This window comes from Heptranchias perlo, chromosome 40 (genome assembly GCF_035084215.1).
Source record: "Heptranchias perlo isolate sHepPer1 chromosome 40, sHepPer1.hap1, whole genome shotgun sequence".
NCBI lineage: Eukaryota > Metazoa > Chordata > Chondrichthyes > Hexanchiformes > Hexanchidae > Heptranchias > Heptranchias perlo.
In genome coordinates this window covers 6,921,096-6,948,562 of record NC_090364.1, presented here as the reverse complement: position 1 = coordinate 6,948,562, position 27,467 = coordinate 6,921,096, and the positions used below count along the sequence as shown (strand labels likewise).

Below are 27,467 nucleotides of genomic sequence, written 5' to 3'. Positions count from 1 at the left end.
AACAGTGCCAGTATAGGTTAGAAATTGCAAAGATTCACTGCTGGCACGGAGCCTTATTAGAAGTGTGTGTGTTTTGGAGAAAGGTGCTTCACACAGCAAACTGGGTACAAAACAGTTACATTGAGCTTAGAGGTTGCTTTCAGTTTAGTTATTTCCTGTCGAGGCAATGTGATATGCTCCTGTTTCACTGAACGTTTCATTTTGCAGTCGTGGCAAGAGATATCTCATTCGTATCAATGTAAAAAATGTATCAGGAAATATCAGACACACAGATGCATAGAAAGAAATCAAGTGGCACTGAGAGTTGTAGTGACATGAATAGTTTATTCTGTAAACTGCAGGTGTACCCACTGCTTGTTTTGTTTATACAACTGAAATGGTTTTTTTAAAAAAAGCTTATCTCCTGTGCACTGCTGACGATGAGTGGGGACTCCCGCATCACTGATGGCATGAGTTGCTGCCAGTGGAGGCACATGCAATAAGTGGTCCAAGATCACATGGGCGGACAAGCCTAAAAGACACCAAGGGACAAAAATCATGTAGGAAAATCATTGAGGAACATTAAAGGGCCCAGAATTAACAAACGTGAAAGGTGAGGAGAAGATTAAGAGTTCTAAGAATGGAACAAAGGCAAGGCTGGGCTGCTACAAAAGGAGACGAAGTTGGTGAATGAAGTAAGACGCAATGTGTAACTGTATTGGTAAGTTTTATATTTGTTTTTCAGAATCATAATTGTAGGGGTATAAGGGTAGGTGATGAAGCAATGTGCTCATTGGGAGTCTTTCTGCTTTTAAATAAATCACATGATTATTTGAGTCAAATGGAAAAGCATGGCTTTCTTGTGTTATAGACATGCTTAAAGTAGTCTGAGGTTTCTAAAACAATTTTTATTCATTCTGGGATATGGGCGTTGATAGCAAGGCCAGCATTTATTGCCCATCCCCAGTTGCCCTTGAACCGTTGCAGTCCTTGTGGTGAAGGTGCTCCCACAGTGTTGTTAGGTAGGAAGTTCTAGGATTTTGACCCACCGAAGGAACGGCCGATATATGTCCAAGTCAGGATGGTGTATGACTTGGAGGGGAACTTGGAGGTGGTGGTATTCCCATGCATCTGCTGTCCTTGTCCTTCTAAGTGGTAGAGGTCGTGGGTTTGGGAGGTTCTATCGTAGAAGCCTTGGCGAGTTGCTGCAGTGCATCCTGTAAATAGTACACACTGTAGCCGTGGTGCGCCGGTGGTGGAGGGAGTGAATGTTTAAGATGGTGGATGGACTGTTGATAAAGCGGACTGCTTTGTCCTCCGTTGCAGCTAAACGTAAGGTGTTTAGTTATGCAGATAGACGATTAATACTTCAATTTTTACTTTTTTGGTTTATTTGGGGTGAAGGCTTTTTCTCCTTTTTCCACCCATTCTCTTTTCTCTTCTCTTCTCTTTTCTTCCCCCCCCCTCCCCCCCCCTCCCCCAATCCATTTTTCCTTGGTTGAATATTGTTCCACAGGTGACAGTCACTCCGTTCCATGCCCAACTGGTCATTGGTGGTGAGTATTGGCAGGCTATTTGTCAGTAGGATGGGAAAATCACATCTAAGCCCCACCCTGCCCCTGTGCTAGCGTCGCTGGATATTGATCGTGAGTGGCCACCCTGGCCGATTTTCTCCCCCTGCCCTTTCACTTGCCCAGGGGCACTGAGACCAAGTTTAACCTCTTTGCAGTTGTCCCAACTTAGATCAGCACAGACTAGGGATTTAACCCGGGAGTTGGCTGGTCTGTGTGGCTCACTGCTCAAAGCAGGGGAGCAGGGTCTGCACTTTCCATTGCAGTTTAATGAGAAGCTGCAAGTGAGACCCAGGATAACACAGCATGAAGTAATCCAAATCAGCAAAAAAGTACTACAGCTCATGAAGGGGTGGTATTTGTAACAAATTAAACCAGCTTTGTCCTGGCCATTTTCTATTTTTATATAAAAAAACATGGTTGCTCAAAATATAAAGTAGTGATTATGCCAAGCATAGGTTGTTTAAAGAAGTCATTTAACTTGAACTTTACCTTCAGCTTAGAGCACTCCCTGGTGATGATCTTGAGAGTGCAAGTTCTTGATTTACTTGCTGTGATCCCTGTCTCCCACATGCCTCTATTTAAAAGACTTATGTGAGGCTTTTATTAGGTCAAAGTTCATGCACTTGTCTCAACTATTGATCTGTGTCTTAAAATAATCGTGTCTGCTCCCACTCACTAAATGCCGCAAGGTCAACATTTACAGTTTAGTGACTAGATTCTATTATTACACCTCTGTGTACCCCATTACTAAACACACAAATAAGCAAGAAAGAGAAAAGGCCATTCAGCCAAATCAGGACCTATTCCAGAACCTGATTTGACTATTTTTATATTTTTCCTACTCTATGCTCATATTTCACTTCTCCCTACTGAATCACAAATTAATCCAGGGTTTTCACAAAAATGCTTTTGAATCATTATCTGCTGCACCAAATGGCAGCCTGTTGTATAAATTGGCAATTATAAATTTAGAGTTTATTTCTTAAAGGGAAGGTTTGTTCTACTAAACTGCTGCAAAAATAAAGAGACACACTGGGACACTTAATCAGCCATCTTTTGCCACGTTCCTTTTGGAATTACTGGTTCGACCTCCCTAATGTCCTTGTAGGTAAAGGCCAAGTGCAGTACTAAGCCACACAAATCGAAAATCTTGGGTTCAATTTCTTTTCTTTGCCAAGTTAGCTGATCTCAACTGGGGCACCAGTTCAGCTGCTATGGTATCAGCACTCGTAGGTTACAGAAGAGAAAAAACAGCTATTTTTGACTGATTTTAGCAACCCCTGCTGAAAGAATGCCCAGGTGTGGATATCGGGTGAAATCGGAACTGGGCTCACCTACGAAGCCTTCAACGATTGAATCGCCTGTCGAAACCTGCTGCCTAAGCTCACACATGAAGAATGGCTATTCATTGGTGCCTGAGGAGGAGAATCAGCTCTGCAGCTAATGAGATAAATGAGTTCTAAAAAAATAAAACAAGTGGTCACACCCATCAGTGAGTGTACCCATATCAACCGTTCTAATTTCTTATTGAGAAACTTAGGTGAAGAGTCAACAGCTATTGTAAAAAGAGAGAAAATGAGACAAACCGAGACACTGAAGTTGGGTTTTAAAACCTGTATATTGAGCTCCCCTGATGACTTAGTGGATAAAGGCACCACCTCTGTGTTGCTGAGCTTATGTCTGAGCACTGCAATTGGCGTCAGTGTCCTTGAGCTAGGGAGGCAAAAAAGATCAGTCAGGGTTCCTGCTTCTGATCACTATCCAGTGCCCCCTGTTGGAAACTCTGTGTGTGCATGTCAGGTGAGAACAGGATCTGACTAAGCTGTGACATGCATGGTCAAATAGCCTGCCAACACTTGCTGTCTGGACTCTCGTTAAGAATGGCCATTTGGACAAGGTAACAACAGTGGTGCCTGTTGAACTGTACACCAGCACTAGAGTGCGTTCAGGAGAAAAGGGGAGAAAATTGGCAAAAGTAAAAGTCTGTTGACTGAAATTAGGATGCAATGCAGTAGATTTTACTTCTCCTTCAAAGTTAGCTTGTGCTTTTTTTTTTATAACTTATAATCATGTACTCTGCTTCTTCAAAACATCGCTGTCAGCATTTTTCACTAGTGTTCCTGCTGTTTGTCAGAGCTTTGTATGTTTTTGCTCTTAATCCTGTTTGATAGGGTGGTGCACATAGCACAAGTAACTGTAGCATTCCTTCCCATCCCCCAGTACAGGCCAGCAGAGCAGGGGCAGATGAAAATCTATTATTCTAAAAACTTGCTCCTTTATCCCATCAAGCAAAGATCCCAGGTTTGAGCTCAATTTGTGCTGAGTTGGCTGATCCTGGCTAGGGAAGCAGTTGGAATGCAAGAGTTGGCCACAGTGCCAATCCTGATCGCTACCTAATGGCTCCTACTGGAAAGTGCATGCTTGTGGATGTCAGATGATCGGATGAAGCTCTGCTAGGGACACCATCTGTGATTGAATAGCCTGCTGACGTGCACTTTCTAGGCTTGTGTGAGGAATGGCCATTTGGGAGAGTGGAGAGTTGTTTGTGCCTGTGACACTGTATCCCAGTAAGAGTTGGGAGGGTGCAGAAATGGCCAAAAGAACTGTCTTACTTAGAGTGTACGTGAGCTGTAGTGTCACGTGCAGTGTGAGAGATGAATTGTGTGTGAAATGCAATGTATCCAAAGGTGTTAATTGACTAGATCAGTGCACTTCCCCTCCCCCAGTAGGGTGATGTCATTATATTTCTGTTTACCAGCCAGATATATTTAGCTGACCACATGTTTAACAGGATCTATCCTGTATTTTCTTACTATGTATCATTTCCACGCTACCATATTAGTAGTGAAGAAGCTGCACGCTAAATTAAAACCAGATACTGGAGCTCCTTTGCAATCTTTTCTGGATACCATCATCTCTTTCTGGATACGGTCATCTTCTCTGTTAGAGATCAGGTTGCTGGTCTTTTCATTTGCACATAAAATGTGTTCCCTGCATGACCCGCTTATTGGAATCGGCTGCGTATTTGGCCCCTGCCCATTGTTCCTTTTGTACACTGCTGAAAGGTTCAGAGATGGTGTATTAGATATGCTTGGACAGCTCATCGTAGGGATCAGTGTGTAATGCTAGAGTCTAATTGAGCCAGAAGTTCAATTGACAATCTCTGCCATTTAACTGTTCTCAGCCGGTGCAGCATTTGGGGCACTACAATTAATGTCAACGCCCCAGGGCTAAGGAGGGGAAAAATCAGCCAGAGTCCCTGCTCCTGGTCGCGATAGAGTTACCCTGTTGGAAAGTACTTGTGTGTGGTGACTGGGATAAGGTCAGGAATGGGCTCAGATGTGATGCCCTTGATGGTTGAATAAGCTGACAACATTCTTTGGGCTCACACATGAGGAATAGCCATTTGGCCGAAATACTAGAGGGTAACCGGCATCTAATCAACTGCACCCTAGTGTGCGTGGGTGCCTTTAGAAGAGATGGGGAGTAAATTGGAGGAAGGGGAAAAGCTTGACAAGCCATGATGGGATGTTCTCGTTAACTCAGATATCACACAGTTCAGTGAACCCATGTGCACACCGTTTATTCTGCTCTTCAAAGTCAGGGGATAATGATGCTGGGAAGTGCAACAGCTTTATTTTTTTTACACTAATGTTAGGTCAGATTCAATATGTGTTAGATGCAGGATAAAGTTCCCTCTACTCTGTCCCAGCAGTGTGCTTTAAACTCTGATGCACAGTGACTGGAGTATTAAAGTCTTGCATATGCATGCACTTCCTGTCCGCCTGATGCTTACTTCCTGTAATGCATCATTGTGTAATGATTTTTTGTCATGTTGCGCTTCAGTTTTCCTATGTGCTTTAATGATGCTGATTCAGTCCTCCAAGCCAGCTGGCACTGTGTAATCTCTGTTAATACTTACCTGTCATTGGCTGGAGGGCATCATGTGGCTGGGAGGACCCTGTCACAACTCCCAACTCCATCAGGCTCTTCATCATTATTTCTCGTTCCATGCCTCCCTCTCCCCGTTTGCGCTGTCCACTGATGCTGTTACTGGGAAGTGCTAAATGGTAAAATCTGCCCTTGCATCCAAATTTCCTGACTTGCCCTGTTAGACACTCACAAACATAAACACGAGCCCCCCACCCCAAGCACACCAAGTAACAAATATAAAATTCTGTAACTATTTTGTCTATATACAAAATGCTCCATACAAATTATATTGAAGACACTCATCATAAGGTACTTACTGTATGCAAATATATAATATGTGTGTACACAATATATTCACGCTAGGTTCTACTACTGTTAATTCAAAGATATTTTGTAGTTGAAAAAATTTGAAGTATCCAGTGGTCGGAATTAAGCAATTTTAATAAAACAACATGGGGCAAGCAGCATTTTTTTGCCGCATTTCAATTTGAATTAAGCAACTTTCTTGCGTATAGGCCCTACTTTTTTGTAGCACTTTCCCAGTTATGTTTTGTTGATAACACTCCTATTGTTAGCCTCTGTGTTCCATGAGTAATGAGACTGTAGATCTGCTAGTTGATCATTTCCGTGTTTGTATATATGCACACAAACTTTAATATAGAATTTCATATTCATATCAGTTTATTTTACTGATATTATTCGCATTCCCTTCATTTAAAGCCTTTACAGTTATATTAAAAAGTTTCTAGTATGATTTCATCTCATATTTCAATCAATTAAATTCATTTCATTTGAATTTTTAAGTATTTTCTCTTCATTTATACTTATTTACATTTATTTTTAACCAATATTCCTTCTATTCCCAACACCATCTAAAATATACCAGCACAATAATCCATTCTCATTACACTACATAATCTTTCTCGTTTTATCAACTGACTCATGTACAAAAACAGAAAATGCTGGAAACACTGAGCAGGTCAGATATCATCTGTGGAGCGAACCAATCAGTTAGTGTTTCAGGTGTGAACCCTTCATCAGAACTTGTGCATTCTGATAAAAGGTCCACACGTGAATCATTAACTCATCTGCTCTCTCCACAGATGCTGCCTAAGCTGTTGAGTGTTACCATCATTTTCAGTTTTGATTTCAGAGTTCCAGTATTCTGCAGATTTTTGCTTTTCATAATGTACAAATATGCTCGCAATCATAAGTAAATGTGAACTTGAAAATACCGTTAATATTCCCACAATACATAATAAAATGTAACTTATTCAATCACTGTAAATCAGTGGCCCTCATATTCTCTGGGATGAAACATATCCTCGAGCAATGTCACAGGAGATCTGCAAACTCTTCTACTTTATGATTGCATGAGTAATACACACCTCAGTGTGACCGCTGAGATGGGCAGATATTAATGTTTTTAAGATATTATAAAATCTATTTTGTTTAAAAACTGCTGAGTGTCCATGTGTGACAGGCCTACCCAGTAACTATGGCCAAAAGGTGTACAAGTCAGATTCAGCCTCTAATTGCTTAGTGCTAAAGATTTTCTTTACTGGGCCACTACATGGAGCATAGAACTGGATTGTCCCATCTGGTATATCTGATTATATGTTAGCTGTGGAGAAGTCTGCAAAAGCAGATTGTCCAGATTAGAGAGTAAGGTTGAGCTCTTCAAATGGCCTAATGGATAAAGGTACTACTAGGTGTAGCACTAAGCCATACACACCTCTAGGTCCCAGGTTTTAATGCCTGGTCTCTGCTGTGATAGTTAATGTCAGCTGGTGCAGCATTTGGAGCACTACAATTGATCTTTGGATCCCTGGGCTAGGGAAAGGAAACAAAATAAGCCAATGTTCCCACTCCTGATTACTGTTCCGTGGTTCCTGCGTGCAATTGTGTGGACGCCCGGTGAAAGGAAGATATCTGTCTAGATTTGTATGAAGAACCGTCACTTGATAGAGGTGCTAGAGGGCTGGCAGCACCTGTGGAACTGCAAGAGTCAGCGTCTTCAAGAGTGGAGGCGAAACGTATTGGGAGGTGGGAACAAATAAATAATAAGAAAAAAAATTATATTGAAAAGACCAAGGCTGTCATGGAGCATCTTAAGTAAAGTACAGAACGTCAAAGCTATGAGGGTAATGCTGCTTTCACACACGCTTTCACACACACTTTCTACTCTATCCAAACCTAACCTGATGTTTTTACTATTCCACTGCTCAGTTGCTGATGCTGTGTCTTTATTTTAATTTTCTTTCTTTAGTGCTCTCTGGTTGAGTCTCACCTCTCTGATGTGATCACTGTTAACACAGATGTGTCTGGAAATATAATCGGTGTTTCCATAGTAACTGTCCCTGGGTCCTGCAATGGAGCAGAGGTAGAAGATGTGGATTTGGAAGTATATAACACAACTGTGCATCTCATGCAACCAGTCCTGGCATCTGCGTGAGTATTTTTTGTTTGTGTGTATTTTGTAACTCTGGTATGATTATGTTTATTTTCCTTGTGGTGATCTAATTCAAATAAATCGTTCACTATGGTGAATGGTTCAAATGTCAGGCAATACAAGTTAAAAATGAGTAAGAAGGGTAGTTTGGTGGAACTTTTTCATCCAAAGGGTAAAAGTCAGAGAAAGCAATTGAAACAGACAATATAAGTTGGTATTGGAGATAACTGGATGTGTTGAGAGAAAATGAATTGAGGGAAATAGAGAGGAGGTAGGTAAGTGAGGTTGACTTTGACTGTGGAGGACATGAAAATGAGCTTGGTGTTCACAAGTATACTTTCCAGCAGAAGTCATTGAATGTGATTAGGAGCAGGCAGTGTGGCTGATTTTTAAAAAATCTTTGCTATAGCCCAGGGACCATTGCTGAGACCAATTGGAATGCCACTTACCAATCTCCCAACTGAGATTGGCCAACTCAGCATGGCTCAGTCTCTAATCTTGGACCCTCCTAGTCTGTCCCACTCAATTGTGCACTGGACCAGCTGAGCTATTTGGAAGGCAAGGTTAAGGTTCAAAGAGTTGTTTTGTGAAATAATAATGGTGGAGGAGCATAGCAATGTTCCCTTTTATGTGTTAGCTTCACTTCTAATTGATCATCTCTCATAGCCCATAATTTATAACATTGGATCAGCCTGCCTTATTGGCACTGCTCTTAACGTGGTAAATATTCTGTTGCAGGCCGGAGACCGCGGCATTTATTGAGCGGCTGGAGCACGAACAAGCCCAGAAAGCGAAAAACCCGCAGGAGCAGAAGTCATTTATCGCAAAATATGTAAGTTGGCCCTTTAGGGAAAAAAAAGCTTCGTTGGGATACATGTTAGTGATGAAATAAATTGCCGTAATAATTGTGCAAGATTGCAGCACTACTCATATATAAGAAAATTCCAAGAAGGTATTTGCAAAAAAAAGCAAGTATTGCACTTTACAGGAGCCAAGTACTCGCTGCTTGATATTGTGGTATTTAATGGGTTTAGAGTGTGATATTATGTATATATGCAGGAGCATCCAATTGCTCTGTAACTGGCAGTGAAATAAAAACCAGTATCAGTTTATTTCAAATCGTAGCCGGCGGTCCATTAGTCCTGCTGCAATACACACCACAATCACGAATTTTTAAAAATAAAGAGGCTAAAGTTTTGTCGGTTCCCTGATGGCTTAGTGAATAAATGCATTGCCTGACATGGTTCTGAGCTATATGTACCACAAAGGTTTCTGGTTCAATCCCTGCTCGGTGCTGAGTTAGCTTATCTCAGCCGGGGAGCAGGTGGGTATTATGACTGGCCTCAGAGACCCTTGTACTAGGAAGGAATAAAGAAATGAACCAGGGTTCCTGCTCCTGATTGCCATGTAGTTACACTTGCATGGATGTTAATTATGACACAGTTGGGCTTGGCTGTGATTCCTCCCATTGTCAAATGACTGCAGACGATCACTGTGCAAGATTGGGCACTTGGGCGAGGTGCCCGAGGGCCACTGGCGCCTATGAATCAGAAACGGAGGAGAGAACGGGGAAGAAACATAAGTAAAAGTAAAGAAAAATCTTCTTCCTCCCACCCCCAAACAAGCTGCATCCGCATATATTATAAATAGAGCCGGTTACAGCGACGTATCTGATGACACTGATACATCCTTTAATGTGTTACTGTCACTTGTGTATAATATATCGAAGTGTATTTCCTGATATTAATCAGTGAAATAAAATTTAACACTTCAATTTGAGTCCTGTAGGCAGATGAGGGATATATAAGATCAGACATAATTGAAAAAGGGGGACTGAGATCATGTTGACCATGCAAGTAAGCTATGAGTGACTGAGGGAACTTCAGTCCCAAGAATTTCAAATGCAGTCAACGTGAGTGGGAGAGAGGTGATTTTTTTTTTGGAATATTTAAGTGCCAGTTCTTACTAATTTCCCTTTTCAATATTTAATGTTGATTGCAGTGAAAAGCACTGTGAGCTAGTTCAACGTTGATGTGGTCAGATGCAGTAGCCCCCATCTTTTATCATTACTGCTGGAAATCTGTTCTGACTTTCTGGAAATTGGCAGTTGTCCAGGAAGTTGATGCTGAGAGCCTTATGGAAGTCTGTCTCCATCTGGAGTCCTTTTCTTGGCTGCTTTTACCAGTTGGTCCTATTCCTGAATCTGAGCTCTTGAAGTTGATGTGAACCACCTCCACATATGGGCATTACAGTCGGAGGTTACTGAAGGAATCTGCGGCAGTGCTAAAATTCACAAGTACTAGGTTTGAATTCTTCTTGTAATTGTACATTCCTCGCCTCTGATTTTCTGCCCTTTTTGTTCCTCTCCTTTGGCACTGATTCTTGCTGGAGTACAGTTCTGCACGTGCCAGCAATCCTCAGATGTGTTGCCCAAGTAACCATTCTTTAAATGTATGCTTAGGCAGTCAAACGGGATTGGGGAGGGGTGGGAATTGCGGCTGGTGAGCACACAAATGGAAAACCCCGACTTGAGTGTGAGCTCCAACCAGCTGCACATTTCGGCAGGTGTCACTGGATAGCCATAAACACTGGGAACTCTGGCTGATTTCCTTTCTTGTTCTTTAACCCAGGGGGTTGCTAAGGCCAATTATAGCATTCCGACTGCTGCTTTGAGTGACATCAACTAACTCAGCACAGACCAAGAATCAAACTTGGGATCTTCTGATCCGTGTGACTCAGTAGGTTTAATTCTTGTGGCCTACCAAAATAAGTAGCATACCGTTCACTTAAAAAAAAAATGACACTAGCACATGTAACATACATTAGAAAGCCAAAGTGTGGAAATTTACTTCAAAAAAAAACACATGACCCAGTGAGGCAGCACTTCTTCAATTGGGGAGTCACTGATCTCAGCTTGTTCATTGGGAGAATTCTGAGCAAAGGCAAAGTTCTTCCCTGCCGAGTGGTGAGGGAATAAGGGGGAGAATCTGAGGCTAAATTGCCCTGCGCTACTGTTGCATGGCTTCTGATGGCTCGTAGGAGCCGGGTGTTTGCCTACCTGCTCAGGCATTGCGGGGTTAAAAATAGTCAAACTTGTTGACTTGGAGCAAAGGCTATGCCGGTAGGTCTTGATGATTCGCTCCAGCTGTTCAGATATGGTTCCATGGGTACCAGCAGCTTTCCAGTCCCGTACCCAAGTGGCCATTTTTTAGGTGCGAGCTCAGACTATGAGTGTCAGCAGGCTCTTCGATCACAAATAGCTCTACAGCCGGACCCAATACTGTCCTCAAGCAAAATGCTGCGGATGCTGGAAATCTGAAATAAAAACAGAAAATGCTGTAAACACTTAGATCAAGCAGCCTCTGAGGAGAGAGAAACAGAGTTAACATTTCAGGTCAATGACCGTTCATTAGAATTGGTGAAAGGTCATCAACCTGAAAGGTTAACTCTGTTCCTCTCTCCACAGGTGCTGCCTGATCTGAGTGTTTCCAGCATTTTCTGTTTTTATTTCCAATACTGTCCTCACTGGATATACGTGTGCACACATTTACCCACAGGGGTTACCAGATAGCAGTCAGGACCAGGAACTCTGATCAATTATAGTGCCCCAATTGCAGCCCTGAGCAACTAACAGTGCAGCTTGGGGATCAAACCTGGTCCTTCCTGGTTTGTAATCCTCAGCTACTCACTGGATAAACTCATTGAGCAATGGGAGAAGCAGACTCTTGAAGTCTTAATGTGGAGTTTCAAGGAGGCCCTCAGAATGAAATCCTTTGATACAGCACTAAACAAATTCACTGCAGAAATGTCCTTGCAAGAGCTGTCAGCAGGGAAGACTCCTATAAGGTACTTAAAGAGAAAACATTTGCAGGGCCACGGGGATAGGGTGGGGAGTGAGAATGACTGGATTCTGTGATTTCATCCTACTCAGAGTTCTGAGTTTCAAACTGCTGACTACTGCAGTGAAAGTGACCTGACCTGCTCACCAGAAACTAATGCATTCATTGGGTGGCAGGATTAAATGGAGCACAAACAGTGGCTGAGAGTATGTTCCAAGCTATAGTACACTTGAGGAGTACGGATAATGCGTTAAACCACAAGAGTGAAACTCATTAAGTTTTAGGCATCCTATTCTCCTGAGACTATTGCAGCTCTAATCACATTGTCATACATCATTTATTTTTATAATGTGTACAGTTTTTTTTTTATCCTTTTGGAGATTTCCTGTGAGTTTCTCACTTTGATTTCTTATCTTCAATGATGGAATCATACAACATGGAAACAGGCCCTTCAGCCCAACATGTCCATGTCGCCCAGTTTATACCACTAAGCTAGTCCCAATTGCCTGCACTTGGCCCATATCCCTCTATACCCATCTTACCCATGTAACTGTCCAAATACTTTTTAAAAGACAAAATTGTACCCGCCTCTACTACTGCCTCTGGCAGCTCGTTCCAGACACTCACCACCCTTTGAGTGAAAAAATTGCCCCTCTGGACCCTTTTGTATCTCTCCCCTCTCACCTTAAATCTATGCCCCCTCGTTATAGACCCCCCTACCTTTGGGAAAAGATTTTGACTATCTACCTTATCTATGCCCCTCATTATTTTATAGACTTCTATAAGATCACCCTTAAACCTCCTACTCTCCAGGGAAAAAAGTTTCAGTCTATCCAACCTCTCCCTATAAGTCGAACCATCAAGTCCCGGTAGCATCCTAGTAAATCTTTTCTGCACTCTTTCTAGTTTAATAATATCCTTTCTATAATAGGGTGACCAGAACTGTACACAGTATTCCAAGTGTGGCCTTACTAATGTCTTGTACAACTTCAACAAGACATCCCAACTCCTGTATTCAATGTTCTGACCAATGAAACCAAGCATGCTGAATGCCTTCTTCACCACCCTATCCACCTGTGACTCCACTTTCAAGGACTCCACTATGAACCTGTACTCCTAGATCTCTTTGTTCTATAACTCTCCCCAACGCCCTACCATTAACGGAGTAGGCCCTGGCCCGATTCGATCTACCAAAATGCATCACCTCACATTTATCTAAATTAAACTCCATCTGCCATTCATCGGCCCACTGGCCCAATTTATCAAGATCCCGTTGCAATCCTAGATAACCTTCTTCACTGTCCACAATGCCACCAATCTTGGTGTCATCTGCAAACTTACTAACCATGCCTCCTAAATTCTCATCCAAATCATTAATATAAATAACAAATAACAGCGGACCCAGCACCGATCCCTGAGGCACACCGCTGGTCACAGGCCTCCAGTTTGAAAAACAACCCTCTACAACCATCCTCTGTCTTCTGTCGTCAATCCAATTTTGTATCCAATTGGCTACCTCACCTTGGATCCCGTGAGATTTAACCTTATGTAACAACCTACCATGCGGTACCTTGTCAAAGGCTTTGCTAAAGTCCATGTAGACCACGTCTACTGCACAGCCCTCATCTATCTTCTTGGTTACCCCTTCAAAAAACTCAATCAAATTCGCGAGACATGATTTTCCTCTCACAAAACCATGCTGACTGTTCCTTATCAGTCCCTGCCTCTCCAAATGCCTGTAGATCCTGTCTCTCAGAATACCCTCTAACAACTTACCCACTACAGATGTCCGGCTCACCGGTCTGCAGTTCCCAGGCTTTTCCCTGCCTCCCTTCTTAAACAAAGGCACAACATTTGCTACCCTCCAATCTTCAGGCACCTCACCTGTAGCTGTCGATGATTCAAATATCTCTGCTAGGGGACCCGCAATTTCCTCCCTAACCTCCCATAACGTCCTGGGATACATTTCATCAGGTCCCGGAGATTTATCTACCTTGATGCGCGTTAAGACTTCCAGCACCTCCCTCTCTGTAATATGTACACTCCTCAAGACATCACTATTTATTTCCCCAAGTTCCCTAACATCCATGCCTTTCTCAACCGTAAATACCGATGTGAAATATTCATTTAGGATCTCACCCATCTCTTGTGGTTCCGCACATAGATGACCTTGTTGATCCTTAAGAGGCCCTACTCTCTCCCTAGTTACTCTTTTGCCCTTTACGTATTTGTAGAAGCTCTTTGGATTCTCCTTTGCCTTATCTGCCAAAGCAATCTCATGTCCCCTTTTTGCCCTCCTGATTTCTCTCTTAACTCTACTCCGGCAATCTCTATACTCTTCAAGGGATCCACTTGATCCCAGCTGTCTATGCATGTCATATGCCTCCTTCTTCTTTTTGACTAGGGCCTCAATCTCCCGAGTCAAGTGCAGTCAAAGTGTTACATAGTGGGAGAATTTTTTTACTTCCATGTTTCTCCTCCGTTCCCTTCTCCTAAAGGTCTTAATTCCTGCCTGGATACAGTTGTACTATTGCTGGCAGCCCATTCCGTGTGTGAACCTAGAATGTGAATTTCATTCGTGATCTCATTGAATGGCGGAACAGGCTCGAGGGCTGAATGGCCTGCTCCTGTTCCTATGTTCCTATTAGGGTATTTGATCGAGGGAGCTTTGGATCGGGATCCAATCATGACTTTTTTTCACATATTCATGGTCTGCACTAATGGCCACTGGAAAGTATTGAGGAATGGGAACCCTGGCTGATTTCTCCTGCCCCCTGCCCTTAACCCAAGGATGTTGAGGCTTTTTTGGCACACTTCTCCCAATACCCCAACTGAGAGACCAGCTAAGTCTGGGGATTAAGACCCTGGGTCGTCTTCGTCTGTTTGGTTCAGTACTACACTGAGTACTGCCTTGACAAGCTGAGCCATTGAGGGAGCCCCCCGAATGAAAGTTTTTATTATGCTTTGACAAAAGTTTAAAGGAGGCAGTTGAAGGGAGTAGTGTTTTTTTTGTGCTGTACAATAACTGCTCATGGGCATAAACATTGAAAAAGCTGAAAATTGTTGGCCCAGAAGGAATGTGTTAATCCGAGGATCCTGTTTTTATTTACCAAAAAATTAATATTTTTTTTATTTCATATCTGGAACCCTTTCCTGCCCTCCCCCAATCCCACTGCAGGGGAAAAAGATTAAAAGGTGAGTTTCTGTTCACCGTGAAAAAACTCACAGGAGATTCATGAGTATTATATACCATATTGTGTGCTGTTGGAATATAAACCTCTTGTATATATTTCATCAAAACTTGTGAAATTACTCCTTCCCGACATGAGCCCTTTTCTGGCCATTGTTGCCCTCAACATCAGGTCTCCTGCTAACCCTCCCTCAGCCTTGGCCCCTGCTCCAGTGCTGGACTTTGACTTGCTCCCTTTCCCCACTTTTTATTTTAAAAAATTAACAAATATTGTTTGCTTTAATAAACAAAAACACACTTAATCACAATTTATGCTGTTACAGCGTAAGTACTTAATTAACAAACTTATGAACCAGTTGCTAGATAGTGTGATGAGACAAGTATCTTTCACAACACGTTGCCATCAGTGTGATGTCATTTTAGAATACTTTAATGAGCCCTTCTCCCGAGCTGGAAGCTGCAGCCCTGTGTTTTTCTACCCCTGCAGAGACCTCCACTTCCTTCAGAGCTCACAGAATCCTAGATCGTTAGTGCCTGCTCTACTTTGTTTCTCTCCAAGTCACTCCAGAAGGCAGGGTTATCAGCACATGGGTTCCGAATTAACCACAGAAAATCACGCAAGCAAGACACATACAAAATATCACAAGCTTCTGCAGATGCAAAAAGCCTGATATTTTGAAACTACGCTCTGCTCCTGGCAGCAGTGACTGAAGTGAGTCTTTTTACCAACAGTCTGTAACACGCTCCAGCACTTCCTTTCAGTTCTGTTTACCTTGGTGTCCCCGCATTGTTGATTCAGTTTCTTCTTGGTTCCGTCTATCACATGTAGTAACAGTACCATGGAATTTGTCTCAGATACAAAGATAAATGGAATTTTACACAGGTAAATGTATTTTGAAGCAACACAATGAATCAGAAAAGGAGAATAATTCAATGAGTATAAAAATAAACTGATTGCAAGCCAAATATTACAGAAGAAATAAATTAAAGATAACGGAAAGCAAACAATACAAATTGCTATGGGATAACTTCAGAGATTAATCTTTAATAATTCAGTTTCATATTTTTAAATTGTTCAATAAAGATCACAGATGATCAGTTAGTACTATATGATAATACCGCTGAACAGCAAAAATTGCCATCACTGTTGTTACTGTGTGAATATTTAACATGCTCGTACTGAATTTCTGTCTCTGCTATTTTAGCAAGACTGTTAACCTGTTTAAAATAATGTTAAATGGGTTAATGCCTCTGTTAAACTTGCAGAGGGGAGAATTTAATATAGGCACTTTTGGCATTCATCTGGTAACAGCGCCGACTGTAATTTCCATCCTTGCACATTACTGGGTACAAAATTGCTGTAGATATCCTGTACGTTACAGGGGTATAGTATCCCTGCATATGTTACACTTAACCTTACCCATCTGCCTTCTTGTTTTTGGTGGTGTCATAGCTGACAGCAATGGTTGGCCACCACCTGTGATTGAATCACATGATTTGAAATGTGATAATGGGACTTATTTCACTACCTGTTCAGGAGGACTATTGTAGTTTGTGCATATTGTATAATACACTGTTTTACAAAGGTACGACAACATAGAGAAGTTTTCTCCAAACAGCAGCTAAGAATAAAAGTCAGTAACTATGTTCAGTTCGTTTCAGTGGCCCTGTAATAATGAATTTAAAAATCCACGAGATCACTGGTGACTCCAGCTGAAAAATGCGCATGTAACAATCTCTGGTGAGCATATGATCGGGTTTGGCTGTGACATACCTTCACGGTTGGACAGCCTGCCAACATTCATTGCCTAGGTTCACGCGCTTGGGCGAGGTATCTGATGGCTGATGGTGACCATGGACCCATCCATACCCCAGTCCAATTTAGCACCTTCAAGAGAGAAATTTGGAAGGGGGATGAAAGGACTGTGCTTTGTGCAGTGATGTGGAGAACATTTGTGAGGTCATGATTTTTGCACCCACCAGGTGTATTTGTAGCAGTACTGCAATCTGTAAAATGTGCAAGGGAATGGGCTGAGATGTTCTTGAGTTTGTGCACACCATGGGGGGAGAGAGAGGAAGAGATTCGGTCAAAAACTGAATACTATAAATCTAGTGCTACATGGTGATCTTCAGAAATGCTGCTTCATTATTGCTTAACCTTTTGTACTGTTGTTCCTGTGAATTTGATGAGCTGGTCTTTCTCTTTTTTTTATGCAGTGGCATTTAATTCTAGGCGGGGCCATCTTTCTCATGGTTACAAATACCATCAAAGCGCCTCGGGAACTAGGAACACAAGCCTGACGTCTGCAAAGTAATGGTGGTTCCCAAGTGTTTTCAGGAGATTACGTGCAGTGACAAGCAAGGCGCTATTTATTTTCACAAAGGTCAAATGATTATGTTTCTCCTTACTCCTGAAGCCCGGGCCCTGTCTTTAGATTCTCAACAGCTCTTAGCAGCCGAACAGCAAATTTTTTATTTTCAGTGAGCCTAAGCGTCCAGTGACCAAGAGGCTTCTGACTCTAGGCACCCATTGCAGCCTGTAGCCAATGATTGTTGCCAGCGGATCAGATGCGATCCTGCCACCAAGGGACCCTTTACTTCTTGGAGATATGAAACCATTCAGTGCATCTGAGAAGCTCCTGTCTCCAGGGTTTCTTTGCACTGTGTAACTACGGACCCAAGAGATTGTACATCTAAATTAACTAAGTCCATTTCTTAAAAGTTTCTATCTATTCAAGATCTTGTTGATATAAAGCTGCTGGAGTGAGGCAAGCCAAATGATCTCTTCCACATGACTTTCAATAAAGTAGCCCAGTCTAAGAAACATGTAGCTCCCTCTCTCCAAAAATCAAGGCCCACTAGCTCTTGGACCTGAATCACTTGGCTTAGCTGAGTGCTCAGTACGCATTTGCTTTGATTTTGTTTCTCTATTGTTATTTGCTCTGCTTCACGTATATTGAACTTCTAAAATCCCAAATATCATTTTGACCTTTAATAATCTTTTGGTTGCCACTTGCATACTTCTACTTTTTGTCCTTTTTTTTTCTTGCTGTTTGTTTTGAAAATACTGCTTCCAGCGAACCAAAACCAGCCCAACGGTGTTAAATTGGTATGCCCTCGTTCATCAGCTCTTGGCTGCATCATTCCATTGACCGTTATACAACGGAGCTGTGGCAATATGCAGCAACCCCCAGAGATAACCTATGTATTTCAATCTGTCAGTAGAGAGAACTGTTGGGCACTGCCAGTGCAGGGCTGATGGGCACTGCAGGTGGCTGCCAGTGCAGGGCTGATGGGCACTGCAGGTGGCTGCCAGTGCAGGACTGATGGGCACTGCAGGTGGCTGCCAGTGCAGGACTGATGGGCACTGCAGGTGGCTGCCAGTGCAGGACTGATGGGCACTGCAGGTGGCTGCCAGTGCAGGACTGATGGGCACTGCAGGTGGCTGCCAGTGCAGGACTGATGGGCACTGCAGGTGGCTGCCAGTGCAGGACTGATGGGCACTGCAGGTGGCTGCCAGTGCAGGACTGATGGGCACTGCAGGTGGCTGCCAGTGCAGGACTGATGGGCACTGCAGGTGGCTGCCAGTGCAGGACTGATGGGCACTGCAGGTGGCTGCCAGTGCAGGACTGATGGGCACTGCAGGTGGCTGCCAGTGCAGGACTGATGGGCACTGCAGGTGGCTACAAATCTTGGCTTCACAAAAATTGGATTATAGAAAAAATAACCATAAGACACTGATTTGTTTACTGTAAGGTTGTTCTGGAAAAGGATCCAGATCACAAAGTTTTGTTGATGTTAAAATATTGAAATTCCACTGACACTGGAATTTTTGGTAAAGTTGTGACCAGATGAGGATTGGAAAAGTTCCATCACCTGAGACACTGGTGTCTGCAGTTTCAAGCAGCCATTGTGAACAGCATTAATGCACTTTGAGTTTATTTTTCTTCCGGCTGTCTCTCTATCAAACACTACAGGATGGACGTGCTTCTGGTTCCCATCGCCATTACCAACTTGTGTTTAAAAAATAAACAGTCTGAAGAGCTCTCCTAATGGCACATTGGGTAAATGAACTAAGCCAATGGACCAGAAAATCGCAGGTTCAATTCTTGGACCGTGCTTCGTTAGTTGGTCTCAGCCAGAGCAGCAGTTGGGTTCCCCAGTTCCCCTGGGTTATGGTGGGAACAAATCGGTCATGGTTCCTGCTTCTGCTGGCTATTCAGTGACTGCTACTAGAAAATGTGTGTTAAGGGGGAGAATTGTGTGAGGATAGGATCAGGCTCAGTTGGGATGTGTTCTGTGGTTATACGTGAAGAATGGCCACTTGAGTGAGATACAGTTGAGGCTTTATGGGAACATATTTCAGCATGAATCACTGTGGGTGATTTCCATTAGGTAACAATTATGATACGTCTAAGTTTTGGGTTGGGTGGTCACAGTTCAGATAATGTGCTTCCACAGAATGAGAATCTGTCCAGGAGGATGCTCCCACACATCACTTAGTGTCTACTGCAGAGCAGCGTTTGTGGAGATCACGAGAGGTGGTGGTGTCAGGAGAAGAGGGCAATAATAATTTTAAATGGAGGGGTAAATAAAATTCCTGGAGCTGCTAATTTTTTCATATTTACTTTGTGCTGAGTTGTGGAATTGGGTTGAAGAATAGAGAAGTCAGCACAAATCATGACATAGAGTGAGCATCAAAATATCATGGGTAGTTGGTGTTTAACTCTGGGAGACAAGGTCTTTTGTGTACTTAATAAAGGGAAATCTGGGAAGACAAACTTTAACTCTCAGTTAAAGATGAAGGGGGTATTTTTTGTTGCCCCATTTTATATTGAGAAAAAAAATGTTTATGAAAAAAATCATGTTCATTAGTTCAAGCATGTCAATTTTTTGATCTCCATAGTGGGACGTCCGGTCGGTGCTAACTCCCTGCTGGCCCCTCCATTGACTTTCCTCCCCATCTAATGAATTGAGTTTAGAGGTATACAGTGGAGCTTCTTCATATGAAAATTCATTACATGCCCCAAAAATGGGTTCCACCTATCCCCTCTCCACAGGTTCTGGCTAGAGCTCAGTTATAGATAATGGAGGAGCATTTTATTGTCGGGATTCACTTTAGCTGGTCACCTTCATACAGTTAGGCTTTAAATTGGAATTGGATGTAATTTATTTTAGAAATGTTTTTAATTCATTCTCTGGATGTGGGCATCACTGGCACGGCTGACATTTATTGTCCATCCCCAGTTGCCCTGGTTGTCGCCTTGAACCACTGCATTTAGCGGTTTGATACAACTGAGTGGCTAGCTAAGCCACTTCAGAGGGCAGTTGAGAGTTATCTACGTTGGTATGGGACTGGAGTCCCCTATAGGCCCAGACCTAGTAAGGACGGCAGGTTTCCTTCCGTAAAGGATATTAGTGAACCAGTTGGACTTTTACAACAATCTGACAGCTTCATGGTCACTTTTATTGGTACCAGCCTTTTTATTTCCATATTTTTTTTAAACTGAGCTCTTCTTGAGTGGTCATTTATGATTTCACTGCTCGTAAGAGCATGAAGTCATTTGTCTGTTGGTCAATGGTGAGTATCTCTTTCTCACAAGGTGAAGGTTATCACTGGTGTAGTATTGTCTACCTGCTGGCTGTTTTTCAGAAGGTTGGGGGGTTGTGTTGTGTTTGTGTTTAATTCACGCAGCATCGTGTACAACTCGTGGCTTTGCTCACCCTGCTGGTGCTTGAGAAAATTAAGAACCCTTACCCAGGGAGATTTTGACAGCACAGTCTGAAGACATACACAGAGAGTGCACAAATCTATGATTTTTCCTTTACTTAGTTGGTGAAGTACTTTGTTAAATATCTGTTAAGTTAGAACATTGGTCTCCTGCTCTGTTTAGGTACTGAGGTGCAGGAATGTAAGCACCAAAAAAAAAACCCCCATGGAAACTGAATGAAAGCAAAACGGCTTGATTGCCTAGTGTAGCACTAAGCCAAGCAGAGTGGAAAGTCCCTGGTTGGATTCGTACTCTATGCTGAGTTAGCTGATTTCAACTGAGACAGCATTTGGGAATGCTACAACTGGCTTCAGTGCCCTTGGGTTAGGGTAGGGGAAATGACTGGGGTTCCCACTGCTATCCAAATGTGTGTTTGTGAACCTCAGATAAGAATAGGATCGTGCATAGCTATCATGCCTTCCCGGGTGGAACAGCCTTTCAGCACTCAATATCTAGGCTTCAATGTGACAAACAGTCACCTGGCAAAGCTGGTAGAGGGCAACTGGCCCCTGTGGAAGCATGTACCTCCAGCAAGCAGTTGATACCTTCAGGAAAGGAGAAAGGAAGAAAATCAGCAATCAAAAATAAGTGGTCTGTCTGAAAACTAATTACATGCAGCAATGGTACGATAAAGGATGATCTTGGCTGACATTGCCAGAAGTATATCTGCTTCACTATTCTTCTGCTGAAGTGGACTGAGAGAACTTGATTCAGGAGCCTTTAGAATTCAATCATTTTGCAATGTACTATTTAGAAAAAAGAATGAATATGTCCGGGTAATCACATTACAATCATAATATTCCTAACACTAGTACCACCTTTCGTTACAGAGAAGGGGTGTAAAGTATGTTATATTTGTTTAGAAAGAAAGGACTTGAATTTATATAGCACCTTTCACGACCTCAGGACATCCTAAAGCGCTTTACTGTCAAATGAAATTATTTTTTTGAAGTGTAGTCACTGTTGTAATGCAAGGAAACACAGCAGCCAATGTGTGCACAGAAAGGTCACACATAGTAATGAGATAAATGACCAGATAATCTGTTTTCGGTGGTTTTGGTTGAGAGATAAATGTTGACCAGTCGAACTCCCTGCTCTCCTTCCAATAGTGCCATGGGACCATTTACATTCACCTCAAGGGCCTTGGCTAATGTCTCATCTGAAAGATGGCACCTCTGATAGTTCAGCACTCACTTAGTGCTGCACTGAGGTGTCAGGCTAAATTATGTGCTCAAATCTCTGGAGTGGGGCTTGAACCCACGACATCTGACACAGGAGGCAAGAACGCTACCTCTGAGTCACGGCTGACACCTTAGAGACTGACATGTTCATAACTTTTTCACAGTCCTGAGCCATGATTGGCTTGAGCACTGCTCTCACTCGTCTATTACAATGGTGTGTACATTTTTTTTTTCAACTTTTTGCATTTATTTTCTTTTATAATTTTCTGACTGAACTTAAGCCCACAGATGTGCAGGACGGCAGCTGAAGTACAAATGGTCGTATATTGGGTACCACAGTTTTGTACCTGAACAGTGAATGTGTCTGTCTACCCAGCTGTGGTGGGTGGGGGCGGCAAAATAGCATGAGCCCAATCTTCTCCTGTTCTCATCTGACAGCCACCTTGCCGTACCTTGGATGTGTGTTTTGCCCTTATCAAGTCAACAGGAGTTGAGGCTAGTAACAGTGGCCCTGCTGCCACCCTGTCTGAGATCAGCAAACTCAGCATAGACCAGGAATTGAATTGCCATCTTCCTGGTTTGTACGGCTCAATTCCATAACTGGCAGTACATTTACCACCTAAGCCATTTCGGGAGCTGTGAGAATCAAGCGTTTAAAGCAGGAAGATAATTTTGAAAATAAATCTTCCTGAAAGCGATTTCAATACAGTACAGTATACTTTTAGATATAAAACATTTCTGATGTTTAACCTTGTAGAATTCCATCTCAAACTGTGTTCAACAGAGTTCTTTTAAAATCCTGACAAAGAGTCTCTTACTTTTAAAATGCTATGATTGAACACCTGGGACTTTATTGTCAGTGTGGCTTCACAGAGTGGTGTTCAGATTTGACTCCATTGCACAGTTGGGGGTGGGAGAAGCAAAATCCAATAACACATGAGGTTTCTGTACGTACTGGATTTCAGTCAAGTCGAGTTTGAACCCTTTGACTACAGCAGCATTTCAATTCAAAACCTAGAAATTATTTCCCACTGGCAGTGTCGGGCGTATTGCTAAGTTATATAGGCTAGAAGGTCCTAGGTAAGGTTTCTGGTCTGTGCTCAGTCAGCTAGAGCAGCAATTAGGGTGCATCAATTAACCTCTGTGCCTCTGGACTAGGAGTGAATGCCCTTGACATCAAGGCAGCATTTGACCGAGTGTGGCACCAAGGAGCCCTAGTAAAATTGAAGTCAATGGGAATCAGGGGGAAAACTCTCCAGTGGCTGGAGTCATACCTAGCACAAAGGAAGATGGTAGTGGTTGTTGGAGGTAATCATCTCGGCCCCAGGACATTGCTGCAGGAGTTCCTCAGGGCAGTGTCCTAGGCCCAACCATCTTCAGCTGCTTCATCAATGACCTTCCCAAACCCACGACCTCTACCACCTAGAAGGACAAGGGCAGCAGGCACATGGGAACAACACCACCTGCACGTTCCCCTCCAAGTCACACACCATCCCGACTTGGAAATATATCGCCGTTCCTTCATCGTTGCTGGCTCAAAATCCTGGAACTCCCTAACAGCGCTGTGGGAGAGCCTTCACCACACGGACTGCAGCGGTTCAAGAAGGCGGCTCACCTCCACCTTCTCAAGGGCAATTAGGGATGGGCAATAAATGCCGACCTTGCCAATGATGCCCACATCCCATGAACGAAAAAAAAACAAATTAGCCGTGATTTGTGCTCCTCTTTGCTCACCAGAGACTCCTGCTGGAAATTATTTGTGTGGATGTTGGGTGAGGACAGGGTGGAGCTTGGCTTCAATACCCCCTACGTTCAAATAGGCTGCCAACATTGTCTGGGTTCACATGTTAAGAATGGCCACTAGGATGCTTGCTGGAGGGCTGCAGGTATTCAAGAACCAAGTACTCCAGGAAAAGTTGGTGCTTTCAGGAGAGATGGGTTGAAAATTGGAAGGAAAAACAAAACATAGAATTTTGTTACATTTTAAAAAACTTATTCTTGAGAATACAACCAATTAAGAAACATTAACAGTCTCTTTGTGTTCCTTTACTACCCCTTCAAAGTCTTCTAATGAGTTATGGAGCATTGGGGGTTACGTATAGATGGGTTGCCTTGTCAGTGGGAACAAGGAGCACTTCAGGATTGATCTCGCACAGTCACTGGCAGACTGGTTATGGGGTGTTTGCCTGCCTACTAATCCTTGGAGTGGCGAGGGTGGGGACAGCAGCTTACCTGGTCACCGTCTTTTACTTGGGACTGGCGATTTTTGGGAAGGGGGAGAAAAAACGAGGGCGAGCAGGTCACCTTGACCTGGGAATGGCGTGGAAGATCACAAAAGAAAATCCTGAATGCTTTTGAAAATTATCTGATAGAAAAACGATCGATGGGATTTGAAAGCCAAGAAAGATCTTTCAGTCCTCAAAGGATTCAGGACGGACCCTGTTACTTGTCAGCACTGTCATAAATCTGCTGTTAGCCATTTATCTTGGGGATTATGTGTAAATGCAATTTGAAGTAACCTCTGAAATACAGCATGTTGAGTGAAAGCCACGAGAGTCACGGTTGGTGGTGTAACTTGAATTGGGAGACTGATTTATGTTGTGTTTGTGGTAACAGAATGATGGTTAGCTCTGCAGATTTTGTAGTTTATTACTCTGTACTACTTTTGTTTCTAAGAAGTTTAAATTGTTGCATGCATTCATTTTAAATCTTGTCTTTCTTTTTCTCTTAACGTGTTTAACAGCTCGATCTTTATTCCTGCTAACAGCCGGGGATTGGGTGTCACTGCTGTGGGTTAAAATGATCGTCTGACAGTTCAACAGTAAAACCACACAGCCTGAGAAAATTAAATGGCTCCATGTGATATTGAATTTGTATTTTTAAAAAGCCACTTGTCATCAGGACTTAAGTTATAAAAAAAAATCAAACTGTTGCAAGGAATTATGATGTGCTCACTCTTGAATGGCCAGTGCTGTTTCTCTGGGAGGAGTAGCACTGGCTTGGAAGGGCTAATGAGCCTGACAGTGATGTTGAGCTGAATTATATGTCCAACTGATGCTGAAGCATCCTTAGGTTAATAACTATGTCGTTACTGATGTGTAACGGCTGATTAATGTTGTCAACCTCAGTAACTTGTTCAAGTTGGTAGCCTTGATGACGTTGCCATTACTCATGCTTCAAATAGAAGGATTCAAGAAATGAACAAAACAATATGGGGCTCCGATAGTGAGACTTCTTTTACAATTTAACATGAAAGCTGCCCGAATGGAGGGTAATCATACCATCCAGTGTGGTCCTGAGCTGTTCAGACCAGGAGGTCCCAGGTTTGGTCTCTGGTCTGTGCTGGCACAGCAGTCTCAGTGTTCCTGGGCCAATGGTGAAGGGGGAAAAAATGACCCAGGCTTTCTGCTCCAAATCGCTATCTGGTAACTCCTGCCATCAAGTGCATGTTTGGATTTTGGATGTTGGATGGGGGTCAGATTAGGCTTGGCTGTGATCTCCATGGTCAAATAGGCTGCCGGTACTTGAGGGCAGATTTACCTGTTCCTGTGCCTGGCCATGTTGCATAGCCTGGTGCGGTGCTCAGAGGAAAACTGGGCGAGAGCCTGTCTGAATTTCGGTCAATTAATAATTTAGTTTAAATAGATGGAAAGTCATGCAGGCTTCTTTCTGGTGTGCGATCCTTCCACCCGATTCTTCCTTTTCACGTTGTGTTCAGGTGATCGAAAACGCCCAGGAACAGGAAAACCTGCCCTTTAATGTCTAGGCTCATACATGCAGAATGGCCGAGGCTCTCTGCTGTGGAACTAGAGCCCAGCGAGAATTGGCACATTCGGGAGAGGGGTGGGGGGGGGGGGGGCGTTTTTAAAATCTTTCATGAGTGGGAACTACAGCAGCTTTCTCATTGGTGACTGAAGAACACAATGTGTGCAGCATTGATCATTCATTGGGTAGTAGAGATTTAAGTTCATTGGTTTTTCTATAGCGGTAACTTGAAATGCAGCTCACTTAACCTGTGGCAGGGACACAGATGCTGCCTCACCCTCAGGGCTGTCCCTCCTGCCATGTTTTTGAACCAAATCCCTAAGGTTTATAAAATGAACAGAATTTCCCACTGATTACAGGAACAATCTACAAACAGAACTTGTGCTCACTTTTTACTGTCGAGCAATCGGTCTCACACTCACTAAAGGGATGTGGTGTTTTTGCACAATTGGAGAGTGCAGAGTTAACCTGCTCTTTCTGTCTTTTCTTTCTCAGTGGATGTATATCGTTCCCATTGTGATTTTTCTGATGATGTCGGGCGCACAGGATCCTAACGGGCAAGGAGGGGGCAGCGGAGGTGGTTCAGGTGGAGGCGGAAGGTGATGTGTGCAGCCAAGAAAAATCATCCCGACATCAACATTTCCTATTGATGGGAAAAGGAAAAGTGCCCTATGTTGTAAATACAAGTAATATTTGTCATATTTGCTGGACATAGATAGTGGAATTAACATTCCCAGGACCTGGGAGTATTCAAAACTAATATTCTCCAAAGTGCAGTATGAATAGTTGAGATAAACACTGTTGATTTCTAAAAATTGAACTGAGTTGCTATGTGTTTTTCCATGCCTTGTTGCAGTATCCCATTCCAGCCACTAGTTGCCACCAGTGCACTACAGTTTAAAAAAGGTCAGTAAAAGACAGGTTCAAGTTGAAGCCGTGCAGTCACTTGTGTAGATTGTCGGATATAGGGAGAAAAATCCAAAGTGTCAGAAATGTTAAAGCTTCACCAGTAGCAACGGGCATGTGGTCCTCAGTGCATTTGTATAAAGTAAACTCAGAAGTCACTGGTTTTCATTTTGGAGCATTGAGTCTCTATTGAGATAATAAATGGAAAATGTTGACAGGCTGTGACGAGTGTAAATTTGTTCTACCCACTCTCTCCAACAAATTATTCAGTGGTCTTCTTCATATCGGTCAAGATCAAAATATTCCTCACCCCAGCTTTATGGCAACTGTCTAGGGTTGACTGGAAATACAATAAACTCAAGTACCACGGAGTCTTAAATTAACAAGCTGGTTATCATCCAAACTCTCCTGTGTGCCATTAAAATTCTCCTTAATATAGTTCTGGTACCAAGCCATGAATGCATTTTTGAAACTGCAATTTTCTTTTTTAGCAATAAATATTTTGCAGCTCAAACTTATTGTTTCAAGCCACTGTTTTTGTTTCCAGAGTACTTTGGATTTGGAAGTAGAGGTTGCAGTTGCTCGTGTGAGAAGTGTATGTTAACTGATCCCAGCTGGGATGGCAATAGGGGTGCTACAGTTGGCCTCAACACCCTGGGGTTAGGTAGTTTTGGGGGGGTGGGGTGAGATTAGCTAATGTTCCCTCTATTGGCCCCTACTGTTTGATAATTACCAGAGAAGATTCTGTGCCATAAGAGATAGGAGCAGGAGTAGGCCATTCGGCCCCTCAAGCCTGCTCCGCCATTCAATGAGATCATGGCTGATCTGATTTGCCCCTCCTTTCAAACTCCAAAATGTGCTACGGTTACTCAGCCTG

The 27,467-nt window shown here is 42.9% G+C and overlaps 1 protein-coding gene across 2 annotated transcripts in view; it reads left to right on the top strand.

Moving 5' to 3' along the window:
• The window catches only part of emc10 (ER membrane protein complex subunit 10), a 36,633-nt gene extending 9,828 nt beyond the window's left edge, over positions 1-26,805 (top strand). The window contains exons 5-8 of one of the 2 annotated variants that reach the window (XM_067974490.1): positions 7,756-7,937; positions 8,677-8,770; positions 17,185-17,278; positions 26,180-26,259. In XM_067974490.1, coding sequence (XP_067830591.1) covers positions 7,756-7,937; positions 8,677-8,770; positions 17,185-17,268 — 360 coding nt within the window. In that variant the 3' untranslated portion in view covers positions 17,269-17,278; positions 26,180-26,259. Of the gene's footprint in view, positions 1-7,755; positions 7,938-8,676; positions 8,771-17,184; positions 17,279-26,179 lie in introns of both variants that reach the window. The other variant, XM_067974489.1, reaches the window with a different exon arrangement.
• The last annotated feature ends 662 nt before the right edge of the window (positions 26,806-27,467 follow it).